The sequence below is a fragment of the Chanodichthys erythropterus genome, chromosome 18 (genome assembly GCF_024489055.1).
Source record: "Chanodichthys erythropterus isolate Z2021 chromosome 18, ASM2448905v1, whole genome shotgun sequence".
Taxonomy (NCBI): domain Eukaryota; kingdom Metazoa; phylum Chordata; class Actinopteri; order Cypriniformes; family Xenocyprididae; genus Chanodichthys; species Chanodichthys erythropterus.
The window spans coordinates 32,760,199-32,788,061 of NC_090238.1; the positions used below are offsets into that span (position 1 = coordinate 32,760,199).

At 37.8% G+C, this 27,863-nt stretch overlaps 1 protein-coding gene across 7 annotated transcripts in view; it reads left to right on the forward strand.

Annotated features, from left to right (window-relative positions):
- Positions 1–736: 736 nt before the first annotated feature.
- gphna (gephyrin a) overlaps positions 737–27,863 on the forward strand; it is a 111,570-nt gene continuing 84,443 nt past the window's right edge. For 5 of the 7 annotated variants that reach the window (XM_067367944.1, XM_067367947.1, XM_067367946.1 and 2 more), the window contains exons 1-2: positions 763–831; positions 13,614–13,649. In XM_067367944.1, coding sequence (XP_067224045.1) covers positions 768–831; positions 13,614–13,649 — 100 coding nt within the window. In that variant the 5' untranslated portion in view covers positions 763–767. Of the gene's footprint in view, positions 832–13,613; positions 13,650–27,863 lie in introns of all 7 variants that reach the window. The other 2 variants (XM_067367945.1, XM_067367950.1) reach the window with 1 other exon arrangement.

Sequence of the window (27,863 nt, forward strand, 5' to 3'; positions counted from 1 at the left end):
AATCTGTTATATTTATGTATAAATATATATATATTTATATATAATGTAAATTATATAAATACATATACAGTATTATTGTGTATTGTGTAATCTCACTGGATTATTACAATTAATGGCAAAATGGCAAAACACACTACAGCAAAAGATATAAATAACTGTCTTAAAACCTTTTTTAGGGGGTTGAAAATACTGACGTGCCTAAGACTTTTGCACAGTACTGTGTGTGTTATATATATATATATATATATATATATATATATATATATATATATATATATATATATATATATATATATATATGTGTGTGTGTGTGTGTGTATAATGTATAATGTTTAATTGATATCTCTTGTCTGATGACATGTTTACTGGCGGGAGGGCGGGACAACCTGTCACTCACATGAGATCTCAGCATATAGCAACCATCCAACAATGCAATCAGTTCTTGATGGACAAAATCAAGTCTCCAATCTTTTAAACGATACCGTAACTTTAAAACAAAATATACAATCACTGATTACACTCCCTGGTCTCCAGTACACATTCATGGAGGAGATTAGCACTATTTGTAGGGCATTAAAACCATGTCATTCCTCTTACAAAAAAGAGATTTGTGAGTAAACTGTACATTATTGTCCAGCAACCTTGCCAAATCTACAGCGGTGCGCTCAGAGTTCGGCTGCTCTCGCCTGACTCCTCCCCCCGAGTTCGATGCGCTCGTCTCTCGGCTCTGCTCAGGCTTGTCAGTGCGGGCGAGAGCGCTGCTAAACATGGCGTCGGACGGGATGATTTTAACCAACCACGACCACCAAATCCGAGTTGGAATATTGACAGGTAAATACGAAATGACACTAGCTCTTTTTACGCCTCGTCGCTCGTGCTGGTCTGTCCGTACATGCTGTTGCCCGCTGTTGATTGTCGTGCCGGTGGTGATTCCTATCTGAGCGAGTTCTGCCCATCTATCGCTCGCGACTCATTTGCAAAAAGCTGTGCGTTTATTTATATATTCCGCTGTTCATTTATATACATATGCGATAATGTATCCGGCTCTGTGAGATCTGCCTTTGGTCTCTCATGCAGCACAGCTCAGTGTCAAGACAACAGTTTGTGTGATGAATTATTCATAGCTTGTACGCAAGACATCCAAATAACATAAAGCAGATAGCTGGAAAACCCTCTTATATCTGTGAATGAGCCTTCCGGTCGATGCCATATGTCTGATCGTGGTCATATTAACATGTGTGGCTGCTGAATAGTGCTGTTATGTGGATACGAGTTGGTATTTGGAGTTGGTCACGCAGTGTGTTTTTTTCCCCCTCTCATGGATTTCTGCACAGCAGCATCGGCTTTGCTTCGAGTCGTTATTTGTACACATGCACGTTGATATCTAGATATATACAGCGTCTCGTGCAATAGATAGATTCACTGAGAAATGCACCTGAAACACGACTTTCAGGGTTAACGATTATGGCTTTTAAGATGCACGCGATTGAGTGGTGTGTATGCATGTGAATCGTTTGCATTGATCGCCACCCCAATTTTGCCTAAAATCAGGGGAATGAAGCAGCCGCCATCCTGTTAAATATCGCTGCCATAGCTTCCCCTCGGGAGCAGGAGGGAATAAGTGATGAATAGCGATGTGAACGAATCGAGTCAGAGATATTTATAATGAATCACGATTGCTTCGCGAGTCGGATAGAACTCGTGCGTTAAAGGGTTACTTCACCCAAAAATGAAATTTCTGTCATAATTACTCACCCTCGTGTCGTTCCTCACCCGTAAGACCTTCGTTCATCTTCGAAACACAAATTAAGATATTTTCTGATTAAATTCGAGGGTTTTTTTTATCATAGAAAGCAACAAAATGATCACATTCAAGGTCCAGAGAAGTAGTAAAGACATCGTTAAAATAGTCAAATACAGTGGTTCAACTTTAATGTTATGAAGCGACGTGAATACTTTTTGTGAGCGAAAACAAAACAAAAATAACAACTTTGGAACGACATGAGGTGAGTACTTAGTGACAGAAATGTCATTTTTGGGGAGCTAACCCTTTAAGGAGTCGAATTGATTTATTGGTTTAGCATCTGTCAGAGCGATTCTGAATTATTATTAACTCATTGATTCGAGAATTTTTTTTTTGAACATGTCCACATGTAAATAAGGTGCAGAGTTCTGTTAATGCGTTTTACAACTTTTTTTGTCAACGTACATGATAGTGCGGGAACACACCAAGCCGACGGTCGGCCGTCGGGCAGTTTTTCTTCGTTTGGCCAACTAAGTTTTCTCAGTGTGTTCCACACTGTCGGCTGAAGTTGGTCCTCGACGGCTTTTTTTCAGCCGATTCGACATGTTGAATTGGCGTCGGGCCATCTGATCATTCTGATTGGCTGTTCAGCTACTGCCACCTGCTGGTATGGAAAGGCATTTCATCTTACGCAGCCGCAGAACGGATGTGCAACTTGGCCGTTGGCTGTCGAGCGTTGGTTTGGTGTGTCAGGGCAACTTTGGACCCAGATGCTCCCGACGTGAGCCAACCCCGCAGTCTGCTTTCGTCGCCACTAGTTCGTCAGCGTCAGCTTGGTGTGTTCCTGCCTTAAGCGACATTTTGCAGCCATTTTCTATTGTCAATAGTTTGGCGATTACTTTCAAACCAAGCAGCTCTGTATTGGTCAACACTGCAAATTTGTGACCATTGTGAAATCTGTGTGGTGAAATGATGTGGAATTCCAGTTTGCACGGATTCCAATTGAAAATATTGGATTTCGTCGTGAAAATTCGGCGAACAACAATAAACGTGACCGCACTGGAATTACTTTTTTAGTAAACAACATTTTATTTAAACAAACAACAACTTTTCATTGGTTTTTGTAAATATAAATAACAAAAATCTCCCTTATTAATAACATTAACTTAATGACAGTTTTTAGAGCATGTAATATACCATGTAGGCATGTCACAGATCACATGATGATGTAAAAGAATCGCTGAATCATTTTTTTGAACTGGTTCTTTGTAACAAACTGAATGAAATGAATTGGACTTGGATCACAAGTGATCAAATGCACACACTGACTGAATGCAAATGTCAATGACTTTGCAGTGTGTCACATATTCATGACATTCTCTTAGGCATGCTTCCGCAAGCCTATTCCGTGAGCATGAGTCTTCGAAATGCTTGTTGCGAGGGGGAATGACATAAAACAGTGTGGGAATCCCTCTCCCCCCTCCACACACACACACACACACACACACACACACACACACACACACACACACACACACACACACACACACACACACACACACACACACACACACGCACACACACACACACACACACACACACACACTACTGTATAAGCATGACTGCTGGCTGAGGGTGCTGTCCACTGGTTTTTTGGTGCTGAAATGCTGTCACCCTCATATTTGTGCTTGTTGCAACGTTTTCCTCAGCTTTGTGGGGCTGTAACAGAAATATATTTGAAGAGGTGAGAGGGATTTTCCTGAGGACATTATAAGCACCCCCTTTCCCCTTTTCTCTTATACTAACATCAGCTGATCTAGTCCATCATTAGTCGCAGTCACGCCAAACCCTTCTAGGAGATTGGTTAGCATGCCTGCACTGTGTAGGGGCATTTCGTGGAAGCGCACGCTTATTGATGAGGAGCTCTGTGTGTGTGTGTGTGTGTGTGTAAAGGAGGCAGGGAGAGGGAGCAAGAGTGAGTATGAATGGCTTAGAGTGAGACGAAAATGGGACCAAGCACAAAGAAATACGGAACGCGCATACTTAATAGTGAACGAGCGTCACATCGCTATTTCTAGACAGTTGTGTATTGACGGGGGAAAAACTGTAATAAATTGGTTTAGTAGAAACATAACCGGGGCTTCCAAATGAATCTTAGTCTAAAAATAGGTCTCCAAACTGTTTAGACTATGCATTAAATTTGCATTAAAAATATTTGTTTTGGTGTTTATTTTTGGGGTAGCAGTCGAGACTTGCTCTGCAGATTTTCCGAGTGGTTTCCAGGCAAACGTTATCATTGTTCAGAATGCTGTCTGCTATTATGAATGTTTTACATATAACATTCATAGCCTGGAACATTTTAGGTGGAAAAAAAATGAATTAATATAAAGGACACATGCAGAATTATCTCGAGTCTCAAGGTTTTGGTTGAATGCTGAGCTCAGAGGCTTTCATTTTTGGAAGGGTGTTGCTTTTGGTTTTTCATAGAACAGTAAAATATTCGTGTATCCTACAAACTGCCTCCTGAAGGGGATTGTGATATTGGACCAAATTTGATGTGTTGTAAATGCCATATATTTACTGCATTCATCAGGTTTGCTCAACCAAGCGTTTTTCATTCTGATTGCTTGAGCTATGGAGGGTCAGACACATCTATCGGTAAATCGTTGGTTCCTCTTTGATATCTGATACATGAAATAACACATAGAGAAAAAGCACAAGCTTTTTAGATCGTTTCCTCTTCAGCTCTCATCTTTCCATTCAAAGGTGCCAGCATCAGAGTTACATTCACGGCTGTGGATGCTGTCAGGGCTTGTCTCTGAGGTGTTCAGAGCGATCCTCCCGTGTGGGCAGGGCTCCTCCTTCTGAACAGCTGTCGTGCTTCAACGAATAAACTGAAGTCAGGTACATGCCCGTCATTGATGGGCTTTATTTCCTCAAACACAGGAAATGATTGAGTTCCGGAATTGTTTAGTATCCCAATGGGTTTACTTTTTTTGGATCCATGTGCAAGACAGGCAGGCACGATTTGACTAAAATGAAGGACTGAATTAGTACAGTTTGGCTGCAATTTACCTAAAACGAGAGAAAGAATTAATAAGATTTTTCCCTCATGTTGTGTGCGGGGCTACGTAACTTTGGTTTATTTGGCCAGATATTTAACCACTAAGCTGAGGTTTCGCCACCTTGCTGTTATATTGAGAAATGAGTCCTTTGGTTAAATGCCTGATATCAGATCTGTGGTTAACACAAGCTGAAGTTATTTAACACGGTTATTGGTGGACGATATGAATAAAGTCTTTTTTTTTGTGATATGAGTAATTTTAGATATCAGTAAAATTTCACAATTATCGATAGGCTACTTCATCAAAAACTAACACTAGGTTATCTAATGTAGCTAACTAAAAGGAGTAACACTTTATTTTACTGTGTCCTTAATACACGTTTCATGTAGTTACTGTAGTAATAACTATAAGTTATGCATAATTACATGCAACTAACCCTAAACACACTCTTATCCTAACCCTAATGCTATAGTAAGTACATATAGTTAATTATTGTTAATTATAATTACACTGTAACACATACACCTTAAAATAAAGTTTAACCGTAAAAGGTCCTCAAAACGGTTAAAGAAGGCAAGTCAGCAATACAATAAGAACAAAGAAACTAATTGCAAACAAAATGGACAAAAATACAAATGAAATCTTGTTTTTCAGGAAAATGTACTAACAGTGCTATTCAGGTAAGTAATAGTCTACAACAGAAACTGAATAAAGTAATCAGATGTAAAATAATGCATAGTCTTCACTGTATACATTAAATATAGATTAATCCATTTTAAAGCTACAAAAGTTATTCATTCAAGAGCAGTGAGTGATTGTACCTTTTGTTGTTTGATTAACATTAAAGGGTTAGTTCACCCAAAAATGAATGTTCTGCCATTAATTACTCACCCATTCCAAACCCTTAAAACTTTTGTTCATTTTTGGAAAGCAAATGAAGGTCTTTGTGTTGAAATCAGAGCTTTCTGTCCCTCCATAGACAGCCTACGCAATTTAAACTTTGACGCTTCAAAAAGTTCATCAAGAGATCTTAAAACTTAATCCATAATTGATTGGTTTTGTTAAAATTTTCTGAAGAGACACAATAACTTTATATGATGAACAGATTAAACATTGATCAGCGAACATGAACAGAAGCTCAACGAACCTGAATGACGGGGGAGAACAAACCTCTTCTGGAAGCTCAAACGTGCTGCGTAACACACAAGAATGAACCTCTTTGGTTACGCAGCACGTTTGAACTTCTGGAGGAGGTTTGTTCTCATGTGACTCAACTGCAGCAGTTATATTAGGCTGCTGTCACTTTAAGAGCTGCACGGATCCAATATACTGATACACTTAAGACATAACCTACCTACTGTGTTTACGAGGATACATGCCAAAACGTCATTTTGACATTTAAGCTATTTGACCGTTTTGACGCAATAGTATACTTTGCATGTTCCACTCTGTCTCGGAGTGCGCGCACAGAAAGCCGCCCCAGGAATACTTTCTCTTTTGCAGCTTAGTAGACTGTAGAATGCATTTTACAACAACACTCACTTATTCGGCTGAAATTGGATGCTAAGTTTGGCTTGGGGATGAACAAAAGTGCTATGAAAGGAAAGGAAGGTGCTCTGGGCGAAATGCGACAACGGCACAATAATCATTTTACCTCGATTATCTTGTTTTTATAATCGTTGGAAGCTAAAATTGGAATTGAAAATCAATTTTGATTATGTACAACTGTGCACAACACTGTTGAGGATATTAAACATCATCATGACGAACAGGCTAGTCGCCTTTTACAGCCTTGTGTATATACCGGTACTCTTGCAAACCATTCCGACACAAACTTTGAAACTTAATAAAGACAAGAGTTTTTAGAAGCTTGGTGGGGGTTTTGAAGTCATGCGAACGTGGAGTAGTTCTTTATAGCCTAACTTTATCATTTTACTTCTGGCGATTGCATTAAGGCTTCAAAATTGATAAAAATTATGTTCATTTGTGAAGATCAAGAAGACGTGCAAGTATCAAACTTTTGTTGGCCACAGAGCTTAAAGTGGGAATAAATCCTACTGGCTTTTTGTCGGGGGAACCAGCATAGCAATCAGTTAAATTCCATAATCGCTGTATTGAATTTTTTATCAGATTGTTGCATTTCTGCATCTCTAGTCACCAGTAAGCTGCTCCTGTCTTATCCAACCTCTTGAGATCCACCTTCAGATGTAGTTCCTCAAGGCCATTGTGGTGTCAGAGCATGTTAGCACCCTTTGTGCTAACACTCAAACAGCTCTCCAAAAGTTTACACTTCAAGTCACTTTAACACCTCCAGAAACCCTCCAGTGGTGAGGGAGCAGACACTTGAATAGCAATTGGGAAGTCATGTGCCAGACTTAAAGGCAATAGAGGACCTTGTATTTGAAAGACAGGGGCCTCTGCCAAGATCTAATCTCAGTTCTACGTCAACAGTTGCCATTAATAAGCCTTAATGAAAGATAGTTCAGATGTCAGTTCCCAGGTATCGTTTCGAAGCCATCAGTATTGAGTTACAGGGGCATAATTTCACAGGTGTTGGAAATTCAGACAAGATCAGCCCCGGAGAACACAGATAACAGAGCATTCTGGTCAGTGTTCTCAGAACGACATCAAATCAAAGCTAAAGGCAAATATATGGCTTTTATGTAGTGGTTTATGCGAATACTCCTTTCCATGTCGACACGGATGACATTTTTGTGGATTTATGCTCCTCGTTTTCTGACTGTAGTTGCCCTTTGGGGATGTAGAGGACAAATGACTTCAGCATGATGTGTTTATACAGTATACATTTATGGTATTTCAGGGTTCGTTCTCCCTTAGTTTTCACCATAGAAGCATATGGTTGTGTGTAGTTTTGAAGATCACTGTCATTTAATTAGGATGTTGAAAGACTTTAGACTGATGCTGTCATGATTTCTCGGTTAAATTCGAGTACTCGATTTTAAAAAAAAAACTTTGTTTGCAATTTACCCATGTTGAGTAACCAGCAAAATACTAGAGTTTTGATGTCCACATTTTCTTGTTCAAGAAACTACAGTCGCTGTAGCATTTCTATCATAAAAAATGGCTAAAAGGCTAAACATTTTAATTAAATGTTGTTTGGCCAATATTAAAAAAAGGATTTGATCTGCTATAAAGTGTAACAACACCAGGCCTTTGGCACCCTTTTCAGGCATATGTTATACATTATTGTTATACATAATGTACTTAAGATGATTGTTTATATTATGTATTTTAACAGTGTTGTTCTATAAAAGCATATGTTTACTTGCTTTTGATACTTTATTTGAACAAAATATTAGGGCTGCATGATTTGGCAAAGGCTGCGATTATTTAATGTGCAGCTTGTCAGAGCTGTACGGCTCTGTGATCAGTAGTAAATGCTTCTCCATCTGGAAGCCAGAGGGCGCTCTTGTGCAGAAACTGAAAGTATGCCCTGCCACAGAAGAAGATAACATGCGTCATATATCGCTGTAGCTGAATAAACTGAAGATTGGAAAGCTTTGATTAAACATGACTAATAAACACACGACTGCATTATTCTGTGTAAGAAGCCACATCATCTCACAGAAGGATGCTCAACTGTTATGAAGTGAGTTTGTAGTAAAAACATTTTATTAATTGTTGTCTTTTGTTGGACAAGATGTTAATAAATGCTTCTCATGTCTGGAAAGATGTTTGACGCGTGTTGCTTTTTCAAATGTACATTATAAGCGATTCAAACTCGCAGTGCTTTCAGATGGATTAGCATTTGTTGTATCATTATACGGTAAAAGTGCAATGATAATAAATGCATTCGATTTGGAGCAATAGTTCATTGACAGGCTGCGCATAAAAAAATCGCAGCCTTTGCGATCTCATAATTGCACTAAGAATCACGTTTAAGCTCAATGTTATTTTTCATATTGTGCGATAATCTTGCAGCCCTACCAAATATTATTGCCACATTGTTAATATATATGTATATTTTAAGTAATTTTGAAGGCTTAGGTCTATTTTTATTTCCACAAAAATATTAAATACTCGATTAATCGTCAAAATAATCGACTGATTACTCAATTACTCACCATAGAAGCATATGGCTGTGTTTGTGCGTAGTTTTGAAGATCACTGTCATTTAATTAGGATGTTGAAAGACTTTTGACTAGCGCTGTCACACATGTTTTGATGTCCACATTTTCCTGTTCAATAAATTACAGTGGCTGTAGCCTTTCTATCATAAAGAAGTAGCCAAATAAGTAAACATTTCAATTAAATGTCGTTTGGCTAATATTACACAAGGATTTGATCTGCTATAAAGTTAACAACACCAGGCCCTGTTATACATAATGTACATAAGATGATTTTCTTTATATTATGTATTTTAACAGTGTTGTTCTTTAAAACCATATGATTACTTGCTTATGATACTTTATTTGAACTAAATATTATTGCCTCATTGTTATTATATATGTATTTTAAGTCATTATACAGGCTTAGGTCTATTTTTATTACCGCAGAAATATCTGAATACTCGATTAATCATCAAAATAATCGACTGATTACTCGATTACCAAAATAATCGCCAGTGTCAGCCCTACAGTGACTTAATACTATATCATCCCTGAGGCATTTTTTCATAAAAATCAGTAAGCTGCGACGTTCTCATGGACGGCGTTTTACGTGTATCTGGTAACTCGGCTGTCATACGGAGCAACCAGAGAGACCAGTCGAAAGCAGTTCTCGTTCTGGTAACTGCATTATGCCGAAGGTATCTTCAGTTTAACAGATTATTAATCTATTCCATCGAGGGATTTCTGTCCAGATGTGGGCGAGATGAAATTGCATGCTCATGATAAATCCACTGCAGTTGTTATCTGCATATGTTTAGAGTTCAGATCTCTCAGCATGGGCACAAGAATTTCTTTTTGAAGCGGATTATCTTTGAAGCATCTCTCTGCCGTTTAGAGAGCTATAGCTCGTACTGAGATATACTTCATTTAAGTCTTGGCTATAGTGTAACCCCATGGCAATGATCTATTCTTTGAAATGCCTAAGGGGCCCACTTAGTCCAACTAGTACAGACAACATTGAAATGGAAGGTTCTGTATGCAAGTACTACTCACTGATTTACAGTTAAACGTTAGGATGCTCAGTTTTAAGGAAAATGATTCTTTATGACTTTTATTTTACATAAAGGCATTCTTTCATGCAGTCATTTTGGTTATTATTTAACATATAGGCTTGCATGCTTAGGTATTAAAATATGCTTTCAAGTTATTCATTATTTTTGAAAATGTAGGACATTTTTTATTTTGGCTTTTATATTTTAAAGACGTGTGCATAGAAAATTATTCTTTATTTTGTTTTTTTGTAAATAAAAAGCAAAAAGTTATTTTGCACATAAGCATGTCTTTTTTACATAAAACATGCTGACATGTCAAATTATTTGGCTCTTATTTTACATAATTTTGCACTCAAGCATGTTTTTATGTCAAATAAGAGCTAAAATAAAGAATAATCTTGCATGCAAGCATTTCTTTATAATAAATAATTTTGCATAGACATGCTTTAACATCAACATGCTAACATGAAAAATGTTTATTTTGGCTCTTATTTTGCATAAAACATGCCTACATGTCAAATTCTATTTTATTTGACCCTGTTTAATGTTAAGTAAGAGCCATTATAAAGAATAATTGTGTATGTAATGATGTCTTCGCAAAAAGACTAATTATTTTTTTTAGTTTTTTTTATTTGCAAGTAATTACATACAAAATTAACAGTGAATAATTTCCATGACGTTATCATTTTTTCATTTCACATTTATTGAAGACATTTTTTTTCTCAAGAAGGTCACCTGGCTGAGATCTCCCACTTTTTCCCGCTCTTTCCCGCTCTGCTATTGGTTGACCTAGTGACTGACAGCTCTCCTGTCCTCTCGCAGTGTGTTCCAGCAGGATTGGCTCCAAGGTCTGCCTCTATCACCACACCACAAGCTCCATTCATAAATGCGTAATGGCTCATGAACGTGTTGGCTCTGTGTCTGTGTCCTGCTGGGGATTTGGAGCAGTGGGAAATATGATCCAGCAGGACATTTATACCATGCCGTCTAGCCTATGCTTCACTTCCCACTTACACTCAGAGTGTGTGGAGAGTGTGTGAACTCATTGCAGACGGGTGCATTGTGTGTTTTGCACACACAGTGTACATGACCCTCACAGAGTCAGACAGAATCATTGTCTGTGCATATATTTTAGTATTAGCTTTAGTGAAATATTGAGTTTAAGAAAATGCTTTTGAAATTATTGTATGTTGTTTCACTATGAGCGCATCTAAAAATAGTATGTGTTCTATAAACAGCTATGTAAATTAGAAATGTATTTTGCTTATTCATAAGAAATTTATATGCTCAAATGCTCCCGAGATCCATTTCAGTATGACAATATATCAGCCTAACAAGATATAATTCACTTCCGATTATGACTTTTATCTCAGCGAACTCGTGCCTTTTTCAGCCCTTAATGATCAAGAAATGACCTTTGCCTTCCTCTGTCCCATGATTCTCTGAGTTCTGGCCTTGAAATTGTGGATATTTCACGCTGGCCCCCTGACTGCTGATTAAATGGACCTCTGAAGGGGTTCATGGCTGGTCATATATTTATCATGCTCAGAAAGAGGCCTAGATCACAAGACGCATCCACGCACACACACATGAAGCAGTGTTGTGCACCATCCAAAAATGAATGGAGAATGCTTTTAAAATTTCAGTTAAATTCCTGAATTTGATGTAGGATTATAGTATTAGAGTATTTCAATCAATGATTTCAATACCACATATAGGAATGTGTATAAACGAATGCATGCACAAGCATATTCTAGCGCAGTGGCTGAAATACAGATAGTTAGCACAGCAGAGGCTGAAAATGAGCATGATAATCCTCATGCAGTTTTAATCGGCCTTTAATCATTACTCTCATTACACCCCTCCACTGTCAACGGCACTCTAAACACACATCAGTACAACACTAGACACATACGACTCTGAATACATAAGAGAAGGCCTGTGTGTTCATGGAATAGGTAGAGAACATGGCTTTGTGTTTGTGTGAGCAAACGTGGTTTAATTGTGTAGTTTTTATCATTCCTTAATAATGCTGGGTGATAATTTTAGTTTAGTTTTTAGTTTTTTTGGGAGATATTTTCATGGTTGTGAGCATGTTACTGGTGATGTGAACGTGTACACGTGTTTGTATTCAGGGAGGAATTCTCACCACACCAACCCCGTGGAGCAAGGCCTGACATGGTTCGTATTGTTTTCCGTTTAATCGCCATAAAAAGCGCATACAATTTTTTCGCTCCATCTCTCTAAGCTGTTTATTATGCTTTTCTATTTGCATATCTTATATCACAGCCATACATGGCCATATTATTTGTTAGACTGAAAAAGGCTATCTGTTTACGGGAGCATAAACTAGTCTTACAAGTTAGTCTTTTTCAAGACTGGTCATAACTTTTTTAAATCAGTCAGTTGCATGAAAAAGAAGATTGATTGGTCTAATTTGAATCCGAAAAAGTAAGACTGATTAGCCCTAACTTATTGCTAATTGGTCAGATTAGTTCTTAAAAGGGATAGCTTTCTTCTGCTGAACACGAAAGAAGATATTTAGAAGAATATGGGTAACCAAACAGTTGATGGGCCTCACTGACTTCCATTGTATAGGAAAAAATACTATGAAAGTCAATGAGGCCCATCAACTGTTAGGTTACAGATATTCTTTAAAGGTACCCTAGAATTAAAAATTGAATTTACCTTGGCATAGTTAAATAACAAGAGTTCAGTACATGGAAATGACATACAGTGAGTCTCAAAGTCCATTGTTTCCTCCTTCTTATGTAAATGTCATTTGTTTAAAAGACCTCAGAAGAACAGGCGAATCTCAACATAACACCGACTGTTACGTAACAGTCGGGATCATTAATATGTACGCGCCCAATATTTGCATATGCCAGCTCATGTTCAAAGCATTACACAAGGGCAGCCAGTATTAATGTCTGGATGAGCACAGCTGAATCATCAGACTAGGTAAGCAAGCAAGGACAATAGCGAAAAATGGCAGATGGAGCGATAATAACTGACATGATCCATGATTACATGATATTTTTAGTGATATTTGTAAATTGTCTTTCTAAATGTTTCGTTAGCATGTTGCTAATGTACTGTTAAATGTGGTTAAAGTTACCATTGTTTCGTACTGTGTTCACAGAGACAAGACTGTCGCTATTTTCTTTATTAAACACTTGCAGTCTGTATAATTCATAAACACAACTTCATTCTTTATAAATCTCTCCAACAGTGTGTAATGTTAGCTTTAGCCACGGAGCACCTTCAAACTCATTCAGAATCAAAGTAAACATCTGAATAAATACCATACTTGCGCAATTAGACATGCTGCATGACAAACACTTTGTAAAGATCCATTTTGAGGGTTATATTAGTTGTGTGAATTTTGTTTATGCTGTTTAAGGCAAGCACAAGCTCGGGGGCGAGGAGCACGAGAATTTAAAGGGGCCGCAGCCTGAATCGGTGCATATTTAATGATGCCCCCAAAATAGGCAGTTAAAAACGTGTATATATATATATATATATATATATATATATATATATATATATATATATATATATATAATATATATATATTTTGAGCTGAAACTTCACAGACACATTCAGGGGACACTTAGACTTATATTACATCTTTTGAAAACACGTTCTATGGCACCTTTAAAATATCTTCTTTTTTGTTCAGCAGAAGAAATTCATACAGGTTCGGAACAACTTGAGGGTGAGTAAATGACTAACTCTGTGTAAAGGATTTACTGAGTGAGTAAATGATTACTCTGATGTGTCCAGTGTAGACCACCTCAAACAGCTGTGGCAAAATATGCGCCTAGAGTAGATACGTTGGATGAGTTTATTATAAGTGAGACACTCATGTTCGCCTACTCAATTGCTTACTCATGAGTCACACAGAAACACAGCTAAAAGTATTCCTAATATGTTGGAACTTTTATTGAAAATGGCCTGCTTTTACCTGTCGAGAGTGACATGCCTTCACATGCACCTGTAAAAACTGTATTTATCTTGTTTGAGTTGGGGGAGGGGTGGGCATTTGAAAGGTTGTTTGAAAATTGCTTCATTACTTCACTTTTAAGATCACTGCCCATATATTTCAATATCTTAGACAGAGTTAAAAATGACAAATGTATGCACAATTTATTATTAATATTATTTATTTTAAAAAGTTGACAAACTATGGGACTAAAATGGGATTTTTTAAAAAAGTGTTATTATTATTATTAATATATTAAAGTTAATATTAAAATAAATCGATAAAAAGTTAATAAAGTGTTAATAATATAAAAATAATAAAACTAATCCATTTACTCTTTTATTTATTTATTTTAAAACTAAATTATAAAAATTAAATTTTCAATGCTTGGTGACATTGATTAGGCCAGCAGGAAAAAAAAAAAAAAAAAAAATCCTTCTTGTTGATGCCTGAACAGCTCCGTTATATTCCGGGAACACTTCTCACAGTGAGGTAGAAACTGTATCAGTAACAGTACAAGAGGCCCATATGGTGGAAACAGACTGTGTGAGAGAGAAAATCTGCCAAAGTGTCTCAGTAATGATCTCTTCTCTTAAACATGCCTTCCCATCTGAATGTGCCTGTGTTCTGTTGGCTCGTGTCTGGATGAATAATTTAACTCGAGCCTTATCTGGACACAGTGTGACTGCAGCGTCTTAGATAATAGAATACAGACATTAATCACAGCCCCCCTTCACCTCCGGCTAAAGGAACCCCCCGGAATCGCTCTCGCACCGCTGATCAAATGGACATGCTGCTCTTTACGTTTTTGTAACCTGTTGGAGTGTGTGTTTCAGAGCGTATGTGATTTGTTTCTGATGTTTTCTGTGTCGGCATTACTTCAGATTTCCTGAGTGCAACATTTGGAGGTGGGCAGTGCCTGAGAGAGGCAAGGTGGCTGAAGTCTCCATCAGATGTCAATTCATTTGATCTAAAGAGAAGGGTTGTTTTTGCAAACATTTCTGTGCCAAACAAGAGTAGTCATTAATAGATCATTTACCAGCGCTATCATCCAAACGACTAACCAGATATGATGCAATAAAAGCTCACTCCATGTAAATTTAAGTTTTTGTCCCAACCGGCAGCAAAGATAACAAACAACAAGGTGTTTTGTTGGTCACATTTATTTATTATTATTATTTATTTGTATTATTTCTGTGGTGCTATTATTACAATGTAAAATAACTGTCTTTTGTTTTAATATATTTTAAAATGTAATTTAATCCTGTGATGGCCATTACTCCAGTCTTCAGTGTCACATGATCCTTCAAAAATCATTCTAATATATTGTTTTGGTGCTCAAGAAACATTTCTCTTTTTACATTTCTAAAAAACAATTCAGTGTAAATGAAGTCCGGATCACACCTACTTGGCACTGAAACTGCAACCATTTTGCCTCCACCACCCTGTATTATTAATTATCAGGGTGTGAATATGCAAGGATCCCGCAATAGCGTCATAATCTTCATATTTCTTGGGTCATGTTGCAGTACAGTTGCAGCCGCTTAATTTGCAGAAATACGGAAAGTATTAGAACATCAAGACTTATTAAAACGCAATAAGGCTTTCATTCGGCATCTCTTAAAAATTGCATTTTTCATATGAGGCTTTTGTTTCTCTTTAATGCTGTTAAAGGTGAAATGAATCCAGGCTCTCAGTGCGCTTGTAGAATGAGATGTCTTCAGTTTGCGCAGCCGTGCCACAATAACTTCCGACTGCTCTCAAATAACCGAATGCAGTGCAATTTGTTTTTAATTAACAACAGTCCTTTATAATGATAAATAAAAGCCCACTGAAGTGCCTTGAAATGCATAGCATTATTCAGTGTGTTGACATAAATTTCACTTAACCAGGAAGACAGGGCTAGACATATCGAGCAGCTCCTCCCCTTTTTAAAAAAAAAAAAAGTAGCGCTTTGTTTACATCACAGCTCAGGCCAGAGCTGTTGAACTCCATAAAGCGGCATTTGACAGCTTATGAGAGCCATATATTCCCATTTTAGATTAAATATGAAACCAAAACTTCCACCGTCCAACTTCCGCTTCCACCAAGCTTTACTGTTAAAATTAAAACATGGAAGAAACACTGAGATTATTGTTTAAAAATAATAATTTAATAATTTATTGTTTAATTTATCTAAATTCTACTGTACAACAGTATCCATCAAGTTAAATCGAACTTTTATTTTTACGGTTTGCCTAGAGCTTTGAGTTTCTCTGTGTTTATGATGGTAGTTTTCTCAAACGAAGCGGTTAAATGCTGATGAAGTGACTTTCAGAGCAGCTCTGGAGATGAATTTGTGCATTCATATAGGGAGGCGACAGAGGACGAAAACACCGCGAGTGTCGCATGTGCTTCCCGCGCGAGTGTGTGCGCGAGTGTGTGCGCGAGTGTGCGCGCGAGTGTGCGCGCGAGTGTGCGCGCGAGTGTGCGCGCGAGTGTGCGCGGCGGTGTGAGGTAAATGAAACTGCTTCCGCATCATTCATTTCAGAGTCACACAGGCATGCAGGATTCATGTTTAAATAGTCGTTTTGTGGGTTTATATTCACAGATACTAGTCTATATCGCGATTTAATTTAAGTGTACTAACCTGCTTTTAATTCATTCATCAAAAAATTTCACAAATTCCGTGACATTCCGCGTTATATAGTAAATTCCGTTTTTACGAATGGATTCTGCGATTCCGTCTGCGATTCCGTGATCGCGGAAATTATAGGGCCCTACATAATGATTTTAGGCTGCCTAAATGCGTAGTAACATTGTGAACAAACTGAATGACGGCACTTATGTTAAAATTAATTGTAATGTGTCTGTTATATGCCACACAAGTCTGTGTGTGTGAGGCAGTGTCTGAGCTGATTGACAGCTTTTAGGTGCGCTATTGGCAGCGTGCGCCACCCTCCGGTTACAAGTCACCACCGCATCAAATGGGGAATTTTTTTTAAGACGATAATCGCTCAACCTATTCGATATTCTATAATTAAATCAACTAATCGAATATTCGAAAATTGTGACACATCCCTAATTCATATTGCTGGAAGTAAAATACTGTAAGCTTTGAACACTTACTTATATGTTCTAAATGCGAATTTGTTTTGGAGCACACTAGCTTATAGAGAACCTTAATGCTAACTATGGATGCTATGATATGAACATTTTGGCCAATACCGGTAACGATAATTCTTTATATTTGAAAGCCGATAACTGCACAACAACAAAAGTCTCACCATTAAAAGCCCCTCACCATTAAAATGCCCCAAGCACACAATTATATCGTTCTCATTATTATGATATGTAGGCTATCTATATGACTTGTGCTGTACATTGCACACAACGGTATTTTCCTTTTTGAAGTGATTTCAATCATATTTCAAGCAATTCAATACTATGCTGGAAGACAGTGCCCATCTGATGTGTCTCAGCTGTTCATTAGTTATCAGCTTTAATATATCGGGCCGATAAATGATAACATTAAAAATGAACATATATCGGCCGATATCGATATGTTGGCTGATATATCGTGCATCCCTAATGCTAAAATATTCATACATGGGGGCAGTCGTGGCCTAATGATTAAAGAGTCAGACTGGTAACCCGAAGGTTGCGAGTTCGATTCTCAATACCGACAGGAACAGCACCTAATTCGCTCCTTGGGTGCCACAGCAAAAATGGCTGTCCACTGTTCTACAGTTTGCAGTGTGTGTGTTTACTGCTCACTACTCCTAATGTGTGTACACTAACTTTTGAGTATGGGTTACCACCATACTTGGCCTTCATATTTCACTTTCACTAAAAGGCAAATTTTTGATTTTATGGGGACTTTAAAGCATTGATGCTTGGTTTCAGAGTGCCGATTCTGTATTGCGATGAAAAATGAGTGTAAGATAATTGTAATATATTCTATTGGTTTCATTCTTTCTCTAATAATGAAACAAGTCTAAGTGGTCTAAAGTGTCAGTTTGTCTCTGTTGGTTGAAGTGGAGCTACTTTGAAAACTATATATAAAATGATAACAAAATGAAGTCTTTGATATGATCTGAGCGTGGTGGCGGATCATACATTTTGGTGAGAGACTCAGACTCCTGCAGGAGCGGAGGTGAGTCTGCAGACATCTGTCTTAAGAACACAACTTCTGTCCACTCTGTCTTCTTAATTCATGCTATCTCTCTGTCTCTCTGCTTTACTTCATTTTCTGTCTTTCTTGTGGTAGTAGAAGAGCATCTTTGGATCATTTGTCATGCTTAAACCAGGGAGAGAGCTTCCTGTTTGTCATGGCAGTGAGTGATCCCAACTACTTGGACATATCAGATGCAGTCACACTTTCATTGATTCACAAAAAACAGCTATGCACAAAGTGAATGAACAGAGCATCTTTAAGTCAGCGTGGTGTGTGAGACCCGGTGAGTCGCTCCGCAGCAGATTAAGCTTCCGATTTGGATGCAGAGCTGGGTTGTGGGATTACAGCTCTCACATATTGGAGCAGGCTATGTCTTCATCCTCAGTGTGAGTCTAGTGAAGGACAGTGCTGCTGTCACAGTCCCCAAAAATGATTTTTACAAATTGGTTTGCAACTTGAGGCTTACAGGAATTTCTTGTTGTCTTGGCTGTGTTCGAAATCGCCCTCTATACCTTCAATATGGCACTAAATTGAGGGGACAGCCATTTGTAGTGGTGTCTGAAACCATAGTGGACGTTATCGAGTGCACTCATTCAATCCCATAATGCGCCGCAACCGATGTACACTCAACGGCTAGAGAATACCCACTATGCACATTCGTTGTGCCGAATGAATTCCCACGTGTCGCCAGAAGATGGCACTTGCAGCTGAATCATCCATCCATTTTCCAAACCGCTGGTCCAATGTGGGTACAGTGTAATATACTGGTATAAATTCCTGTTACACTTTATTTGAAGGTGTTTTTGTCACACTGTAATTATCCATTTATGTACTGAGTAATATTAAGTACTACATATACTCACTATAGGTTTAGGATTAGGGTTCGGTTTAGGGCATGTAATTATGCATAATTTATAGTTATTACTAGGGCTGGGTATCAATTCAGATGTCCCAAATCGATTCGATTTCGATTCACTAGGTATTGATTCGATTCTCGATTAGATTTTATGATTCTCGATTTTTGATTCAATTAATTCATATAAATGATTCATTAATTATAAATTTGATTCATTAATTCAATAAATATTCACATGCCCACCACCACCACAAAAAAAAAAAAAAAAAAATAGTTATTGTTTTTGTTGTTTTTGACCCATGTATACTTATGTTGTAATAAACAAGGTTAAGGTTAAACGTCTTTCACGTTGAAGGGCACGCATGCATCCGCCATGTTTAGCAGTAGCACTGAATGAATGAGTCCCCGGCCCGCTGTAACATCACGCAAGGTAAATAAGAGGATTACATCTAGTGGAGAAGATAAGTAAAAAGATTAATGTCAATCAGATAATATGTTCAGTGTTTGCGGAATTAAATACGAAAAAAATAGATTCTTGGCTTTTGAGAATCGATATCGAATCGACCACATTTTTAAAAAAATGATTAATCGAAAAATCTATTTTTTTGCCCAGCCCTAGTTATTACTATTGTAACTACATGTAACAATGACACTGTAAAATAAAGTGTTACCTAAATTCCTTTTATTAGTTGATTATTAAATTGTTTAATTAAGGTTTGTACATGATGGAGTTCATGATACATGTTTTCATTACTACTGGAGCTGCAGGTTTCAAATGACAAGCACAAAATATTTAAAAGCGGCAGCCCTTCCGGCACACTCAGTGTCTGAATTTGCTCACTTGTTTTCATTCACTCCTTCAAGTAGATTATATTAGTGGACTAATGTAGGGAATAGTGAATGAAGGTATGGGAGCGATTTTGAACACAGCCTTGGGCTTATGTGTGCCTCTAATTCAGGGGTTCTCAAGTCTGACCCTCGAGGTCCACTTATCTGCAGAGTTTAGCTCCAACCTTGATCAAACCAGAGATTGTATATAATAGGGAGATGAGAGGGTCTGTATCTCTTACCATTGGAGAAAGCGTAACGGCTAACTTAATCATATGCGGCACCTCTCAGCCTATCGTATAATGGCAGTGACATCAGTCGCAACATTCCCTAGTCTGTCTTCTCTTAAAAAAATACATTTTTATCAAGCTAAAATCTACATATAGTTCCCAACGAAAGTACTGTTTAGTGTAAAACATGCTGAAGATTAGCAAACAGGCTGTCGATTAATTAAAGCTTGTTCATGTGTGTTTGATTAGGGTTGGAGCAAAACTCTGGTTGGTTCACCCCAAAAAGAAAATTCTGTCATTTACTCACCCTCATGTTGTGCCAGACCCATATGTCTTCCATTCATCTTTGAAACAGGTGTATTTAAAGAAATATGAGATATTTCTATCAAAAGTCTATTCACCCAAAACTTTAAGCAATTCAAAAAGTTCATAAATGCATAGTAAATGTAATCCATATGAATTAAGCAAATCATTTCCAAATCTTCTGAAGAGACCTGATTGCTTTAAATGATAAACCAGTTTAATTTAGGCTTTTATTAGCTTATAAGTATTAGGGCTGTAACGATATGCGATATGAAACCGAAATCGCGATACGCAGGTCCACAAACCTGTATCGCGATTTGAGAAGGCAGAATCGCGACACACCCCTTCCAACTCCCAGAGTTATCCTTCCTGTCCAGATCCAATGCTACCACATTTTTAAATTACTATAAGTATTAGGGGTGTAACAATTTATCGTAGATGATGTGTCTCAATCAGCTCTCTAGTTCAGTAAGTGTTTCGGGCACACATTGAATCTTGCAAGCAGGTTTAAACGTTTCTCATGTCAGTCTCTTGCATGGTCGCGTGAGAAAAGTCGTGGCTTTCTTTCACCGCAGTGCACAGCAACAGCTGTGCTCACAGAAAAGCAAAAGACGCTTGCGATGCTTTGCTTTAAGAAGTTCTGTGGGGCCGTTCACATATTGTGTCTTTTCTGCGTGCAAGTCAGTTATTATTTTCAAATGTAGCTGCGCGGGAGGCGCGCTCATAATGGGATCGATGCGCATGCAATTCTCAACTTCTCAGAATGCCGCAAGCGCACCGCAGGTCGTGTGACAAGAATCAACCGATCAGCTATGGCCTTTCCGTAACAAAACATCAAAAGCTCAGCCGAACAGCTGATCATAGCTGTACATGGTGGTTTTTATATCTTATCTCCATCAACATATCTCGTAGTAAAACTAATGCAAGGGCTAGAAATCATTTATCCTTTGCAGAAACTTCCTGATCCTCTTCGAGAGCGCAGTTCATGGTTGCATAGCAACGACCGACGCCACGAGAGCGCAAGCGCTTTGGAAAGGAGAAGCGGTGCTGCCGCGCCTTCCACGCGTTTTTAGACGCGATATGCGAACGGCCCCTATTCATAATTCTAAGTTCATGTTAAATTTAACATTTTTTTTCAGTGACAGACAGCCCTATTCAACTGTTAATTTGAATACAGAAGGTTTTTATTAAAATTTTATATTTATTTTATTGAAATATGATCTTGTATGTACAAGGAAAATTTTTGAAATTTGTTAATGTTTTTTTTAAATAAATCTTGTTTGAATTTCAGTTTCATTTTGTTCAAAATATTGTGATACGTATCATATCGTATCGTGAACTCCGTATCGAGATACGTATCGTATCGTGACCTGAGCGTATCGTTACACCCCTAATAAGTATTGATCAACACGCATGCATAGAACACATTAAACCGCTCAGTTAATAGGTATTGATTGAACTTGAAGCGTTAAAGTTTTGGTTGCATGAAATTTCTAATGGAGGGACAGAAATCTCTCAGGTTTCGTTAAAAATATCTTAATTTGTGTTTTGAAGATGAACAGAAGTCTTATGACTTTGAAACGACATGAGGATGATTAAATAATGACAGAATTTTCTTTTTTGGGTGAAGTGTCCCTTTAATCGAGAAAACATCGGAGTAGGATGGTTTTTATCTGAGAATTAATGAGAAGCTTTGCACCCCGTCACTCTGAGGGTGATTCAAGGCTGGTGCCTTTATATTTTTGGGATTTTGCCACTTTTATTTTTAGAAGTAGTCGAGGGTGCATAGGAAGACATGCAATATCCCGAATTAGCACGTCTGGTTGGGCCACGTCTCCAACACATTTCTCTGTTTTAAAGGCCCAGTTTTATTATCTGTGTTGTTTCCTATTAAAAAAAGGAAGGTGTGTTGGAAGATATTAAAGAGCTCATGCTTTTATGAGTACTTTTATGAGTACACTAGTATTTAGCTTTAAAGCTAACAGGCCTGGACCACAAAACGTGTTTGATTTCATTGGGTCATTTATGTTAAGTTTTAATCTTTCTTTGTGTGGTTTAATGCAAGTATTTGAGTGAAAAGCAGTGACTTTGGTAACCCTTATTTCAGCAAAAATGAAAAAGTGACAGAAATGCTCTTACAGTAGAGTTATGTTGGTCAGTTGGTGTATTTGTCCCATAGACTTCCATTACAAGCCCATAATTTTCAGTGTGTTTTATTCTTTGCTTTCACAAAAAGAGAGAAGGGTTGAAATGAATTTCTGTCATATTTGGTAACAGATGCCGTCCATAGACCTTAACTCATATTAAAGCTTTAATATCCCTTTAAGAGGAACTCCAAAATATTGTTTTCATATGTGTTACAGTGACAGCTCTGATCTGCTCTTAATGAATGTCTTGCAGGAGAGTAAACAGGTTAGTTTCTATGTGTATGTGTGTGCTTGTATGTGCAGAAATGAGGCAAAAGTGCTAATGAAAGCACAGGGGTCATCAGCAGTGGGCTTTAAGATAATTACCAGCATTCACAAGGGGAATAGCTGTGTGTGTGTGTGTTTGTGTGAGTTTTGGGTGTAAGGGTTTGCATCATTCCTCTGTAAATCTAAATCTCTCATTCCTTGATGTCTTTTCTCTGAATTTCTCTCTCTCTCAGGATGTATGCTTCATCTTGTTCATCATTTATCTACTTGGATACCTTGTCTTCTCATCCACAGTCTCTCGCTCTCCTCCCTAATCCAACTCTTCCTCAGTCGCTCCTTCTACACCTCCCCCAATCTCTTCTTCAGTCTTTAGATCCCTTCATCATTCCACATTGTTCTTCCTGACTGACCATCTGTCTCTCTCCATCTCTGTTTGTCATTCTGTCTCTCTTTCTGTTGGTTTTTAGTTTTTTTTTTCCCCATTTATGTAGCCTACAATATGAATTATCTCCATCTTTTGGTTTTTAAGAAATGCAGGAGAGTAAAAGAGCTGAAGATGACAGGAGTGGCAGGATGGAGGGATGCAAAGAGACGAGTGCTGAGATTCCTGTCTGTTGTGTGAGCGGCAGCTTCCTGAACGAGCCTCTCCTCAATATTTATTAGTGTTGAAATTAAATCTTAATAATGGTGGACAATTTCACAGATACAAAAAAAGACCACATGATGACCATAATTCATAACCCACATAACCGCTGGAGCGATTGGGCAAAAACAAGTGTCACGAGCAGCGGGACTTTTATTATGACACAGTCGCTGCCTGGCGCCGCTTTTCCGGTCATGAGTATGAGGTAACGCAGCTCTGTTTATCATATTAGATACATTTGAGTGTGTTGAAAATGATGTTATAACGTTACTCTGTGCATTCGCTCGGCGGCTGCAGTGAGATTTTAGAATATCATTAAATGCTGGATGGCTTGTGTTGATAAATGGCATGCAATTCATTTTAAAACGTATTGTATGATGGAGAAAATTCTGTATTACTGTTACTAAAAATAAAGCTGCATCTGATTATGCTATGTTAGCTACTTCACAAAATAGTGTTTTTCTCTGAGGCATGGTAAAAAATCAAGAAAATTTGATTTAAACAATACAATAGACTATACAACAATAAACAATACAAAACAATAGACTAAACATGTTGAGCTATATAACAATAATTAGTTTTTTGTCTATAAATATATCAAAACAGTTGTTCCCTTGTCTATTAAAACATTTAAGCGTCTTTGGTGTTTCCATGGTTTCTACAAAATAAAACCTGAAACCGAGGGTAACGCGGGTACGACGCAATTGACAGGCGACTCCTCACACCTCCCGGAGTCTTGGTTAAAATTGCAATTTTCTCACGATTTACAAACAGTTGGAAACATTTGGAAATTGTAAGTACTCAAGTGAACAAAATATATAACACTGGTGGTTTTTGGATATTTTACTGCAAAATTATTACATATTGGGTATGATTAAGAATGTAGGATATAGTAATGCAGAATAAGGCATTAATATGTGCTTAATAAGTACTAATAAATAGGCAATATACTAGTAATATGCATGCTAATAAGCAACTAGTTAAAAGACTAAAATAAAGTGTGTAAAATATATATATATATATATATATATATATATATATATATATATATATATATATATATATATATAATATATATCTCAGACAAATAATGCGTTTACCAAATTGCACTGCTAAACTGATTGGTTTTAATATACGTTGGTGAATAATTATGTCTTTAGAAACATAGATTGATATACTTTAGTTTAATTTGATGTTATAAACCCCTCAAGGTCGTGAAACTGAAAGGTGCTGCTTATAAAGCCAATATAATGCTGATATTTCTATACCCTTTTCAAATATAGAAAATAATGGTAACACGGTTGATATTTTAAGATCATCCCCTATTGATTATTATAAGACGTAAGATAAATTTGAGAAAAAAAGAGGAGTTTACTTTTTGAAAGGATGTCTCTTTTAATAACTGTTAACTAACAAGTTGGTAAAAATAATGATTTTTTTTTTGTTGGTATGTTTAAACAAATGAAAGTTGCCATCAGCTATTCATTTATTACTCTTTATTTATTTATTTATTTTTTATACACATTTTATAAGGGATAATGGCCCCCATTTAGTGTAATCACCCATTTCGTAATTCACACCATCATTGATTAAGATGCGAGTGTGGTCTTGCCTATACTGTGAAATATTTATTCGACATTGATCGTCACTGTGAACTTAAAATTTTTTAAAAGACAGACTGAAAGCACTCGCTTCTTCACAGTATGATTTCTTTCCTTTTTGTGTGTGCTTGCTTTGTTATTGTGTGATCTTGGTGTTGTTTGCATGCGTATGTGTGTTCAGTATTGAGAGAAAATGTATTTTGCTGACTAAGTAAGTTAGCAGTGGAGCTGCTGTGTATGATGTTTTATTAATCTGCTCTGGAAGGAGAGAGAAGACGAGGGCAACTTTCAACTTTTCAAGTCATTTTTCACTCAGACTTGGATCAGGGTGGTTTTCTTATTAAGTCTGACTTCGCAGAACGTCATGATGGGATATTTAGAGCACATTCTGTTGGTGCAGAAGGCCAGTGAGGTCAGATGATCTTCTGTTTGCAGTGACTGGTGTTTAGGGAATGTTTTTTCTTAATACAATTGCAGAAAATGCTTGATTGATTTACATTAATGTACTTACTATGGGGAAAAAAAATCCGAAATATGCGGCTTGTCATTTTGTTAAAGCACACATGATGGTGTTTTCTCAGTGATTTAATTACATGCTCCTCATTCCTCTCTAGAACACTTCTACTTTCCCACATTCCCTTCTGCTCCCTCCCCCCTAAATAAATTATTTTTCATTTTCTCCATTCCCTCCTTTGCCTTTGTGAAACGCTTATCTTGAAACTGAGCTTTTGTAGACTCTATACGATACATTTTGTATAAAGGTGCTTTGAAATGCAGCTCACAGATTTGAGTTCCATTGTGACTTTCTCTTTTCTCCTGAACATCATCCCCTCACAACCCCCCGCCCCCCCGCCCCCCTCCCCCCCCCACACACACACACACACACACACACACACACACACACACGTGTCCTGTCCAGCACAGTTAACTATGTGCCTGGGGATCAGCGTGTTCCTGTCACTGATCTAATGGAGTTCACCTGAAACCTACATAGACTCTCTCTTCTTGAAAGCCCTGCTCTTTTTCCATCTTCTTTCCATATCTCCCATGTTTCCAGAGCAGTTTTGCATAGTCATGAAGGTGGCGGCAGGGGGCAGTAGAGATACTCATTGATTAGATCTGGAGCGAAGAGTGAGTAATATATAACGTTGCTCTTGGGGAGTTAGTCTAGTGGGCTTCTCTGATTGGTCAGCAGGACGTTACACATTCTTCTATCTGATTGGACACACGTCTGTACACAGCAAAAGCCTCTAAATCATTTTGCTAGTGGTGCTTGAGAATACCCACTAACACTAGATATTGAACTCTGGTTCATACCTGGCCCTGCATTATTTAAGCTATAAACATGAATGATCTTGAATTGTGTGACTTTTTTTTAGTGGAGAGTTGAGTGTCCAAAGAACATTGTCTGCTTAGACACTTGGAAAAAAAAGCAGACACTATTCAAAGTGACTTGCATTCAAGCTATTTGAGAATGTTGATTTGACAATGATGAAACCGTGGTTGAATTTCATTTATGAAGGAAATGTGCCAAAGAAAGTCGGTAAAGTGTACTTCTGATCATTTCTGACATTTTGGCTGCGTGAGATTCTCCAGTTTTGTTGTTGTTGGGTATCCAAAAGAAGCACAAGCTGTTAAAGCTCCGCCCTCTTCTGGAAAGGGGGGCCGGGATCAGCAGCTCATTTGAATTTAAAGGGATGCACATAAAAATTGTCAAAAGTGACAAGACTTTTCAGTTTTATGGACTTCGCCATCTTTGATATTACTTTGCTTACTGGTGAGAGAATAACAGGCTTGACTCTCCTTGCACGTTTACAGACAATATTCGAGACTCTACTGTAAGTTGTTGTGTGAACGGGACATTCTGAGACTCACATCTGTAAGTAAATGCGGTTGTCAATCCCAAATACTTACCATGTGAATGCAACAATAGCATCAGAATAAACCTTAAAGGGATGAAACAAGAGAGGAAGTAAATGAACCAACTAGATTAGCTCATCATCCAATTGGAGACAGACTTGTCCTTTAGTACTTTAGTGTTTCTATATGTTGTCTTTCATGGCAGGAGGGTTTTTCACAGAGAATGCTGCTCCAACTGAGGTTTGCTGCTCAAAGCTGGGCTTATCTGCTCCCAGGTGTTGGACCTGTGGTGTTTGAGGAACAGAGTGAGGTCCACAGGTCTTCTCTGGATGTAGGCAGAGGTTAACGAGACCGGGTTTTACACCAGCTCAGCTCATGCAAGTCTAACTCCTACGCACAGCCGCAGGCAACACACACTCTCTCACAGACAAACACACTCACACAAACACACACAGTCTCACGCTGAGAGGGAAACTCTCACCTCACCAAAGTGTCCATGCAGACAGACTTTTCCGTCTGCAGAGCTGTGAGTCACAGACATGAGGTAGAAAGAAAAAGCATGTGTGTGTGTGTGCGCCTTCCTACAAACAGAGCTTGAGAGATGCCGTGTCTGTGTGACGAGAATTGGCAGTGTTCAATAATTCCATTTTATATATATATATATATATTATTTGATATAATACCAAGGCTGTAACCATGTTTTGAACATTAGGGAGGGACCGGGGGGTATTGTTTTTTTTTTTTTTTTTATGTATATATATATTACAAGTAATTAAATAAAAGATTAAACGGCCAATAAAGACTGCATTATGGAGAATGATTAGATATTTCTTTACATTTTATTATTAATTTGTGTTAATGTTGCTCAAATAGAACAACCTAGGTTAGACAACCATGCCGCGAATTCCGGGCTGAGAGCGGTTTGTAATCTTGCTGTGCCGTACCAGGCTCCAGTGAAAACACAACTGGAACCGTTCCTTACCATTCTAAGAACCGTTCAGCCTTACGGTGGAAAAGCAGCTATTGTTCTATGGGGAAATCATGGTATTTTTCGGT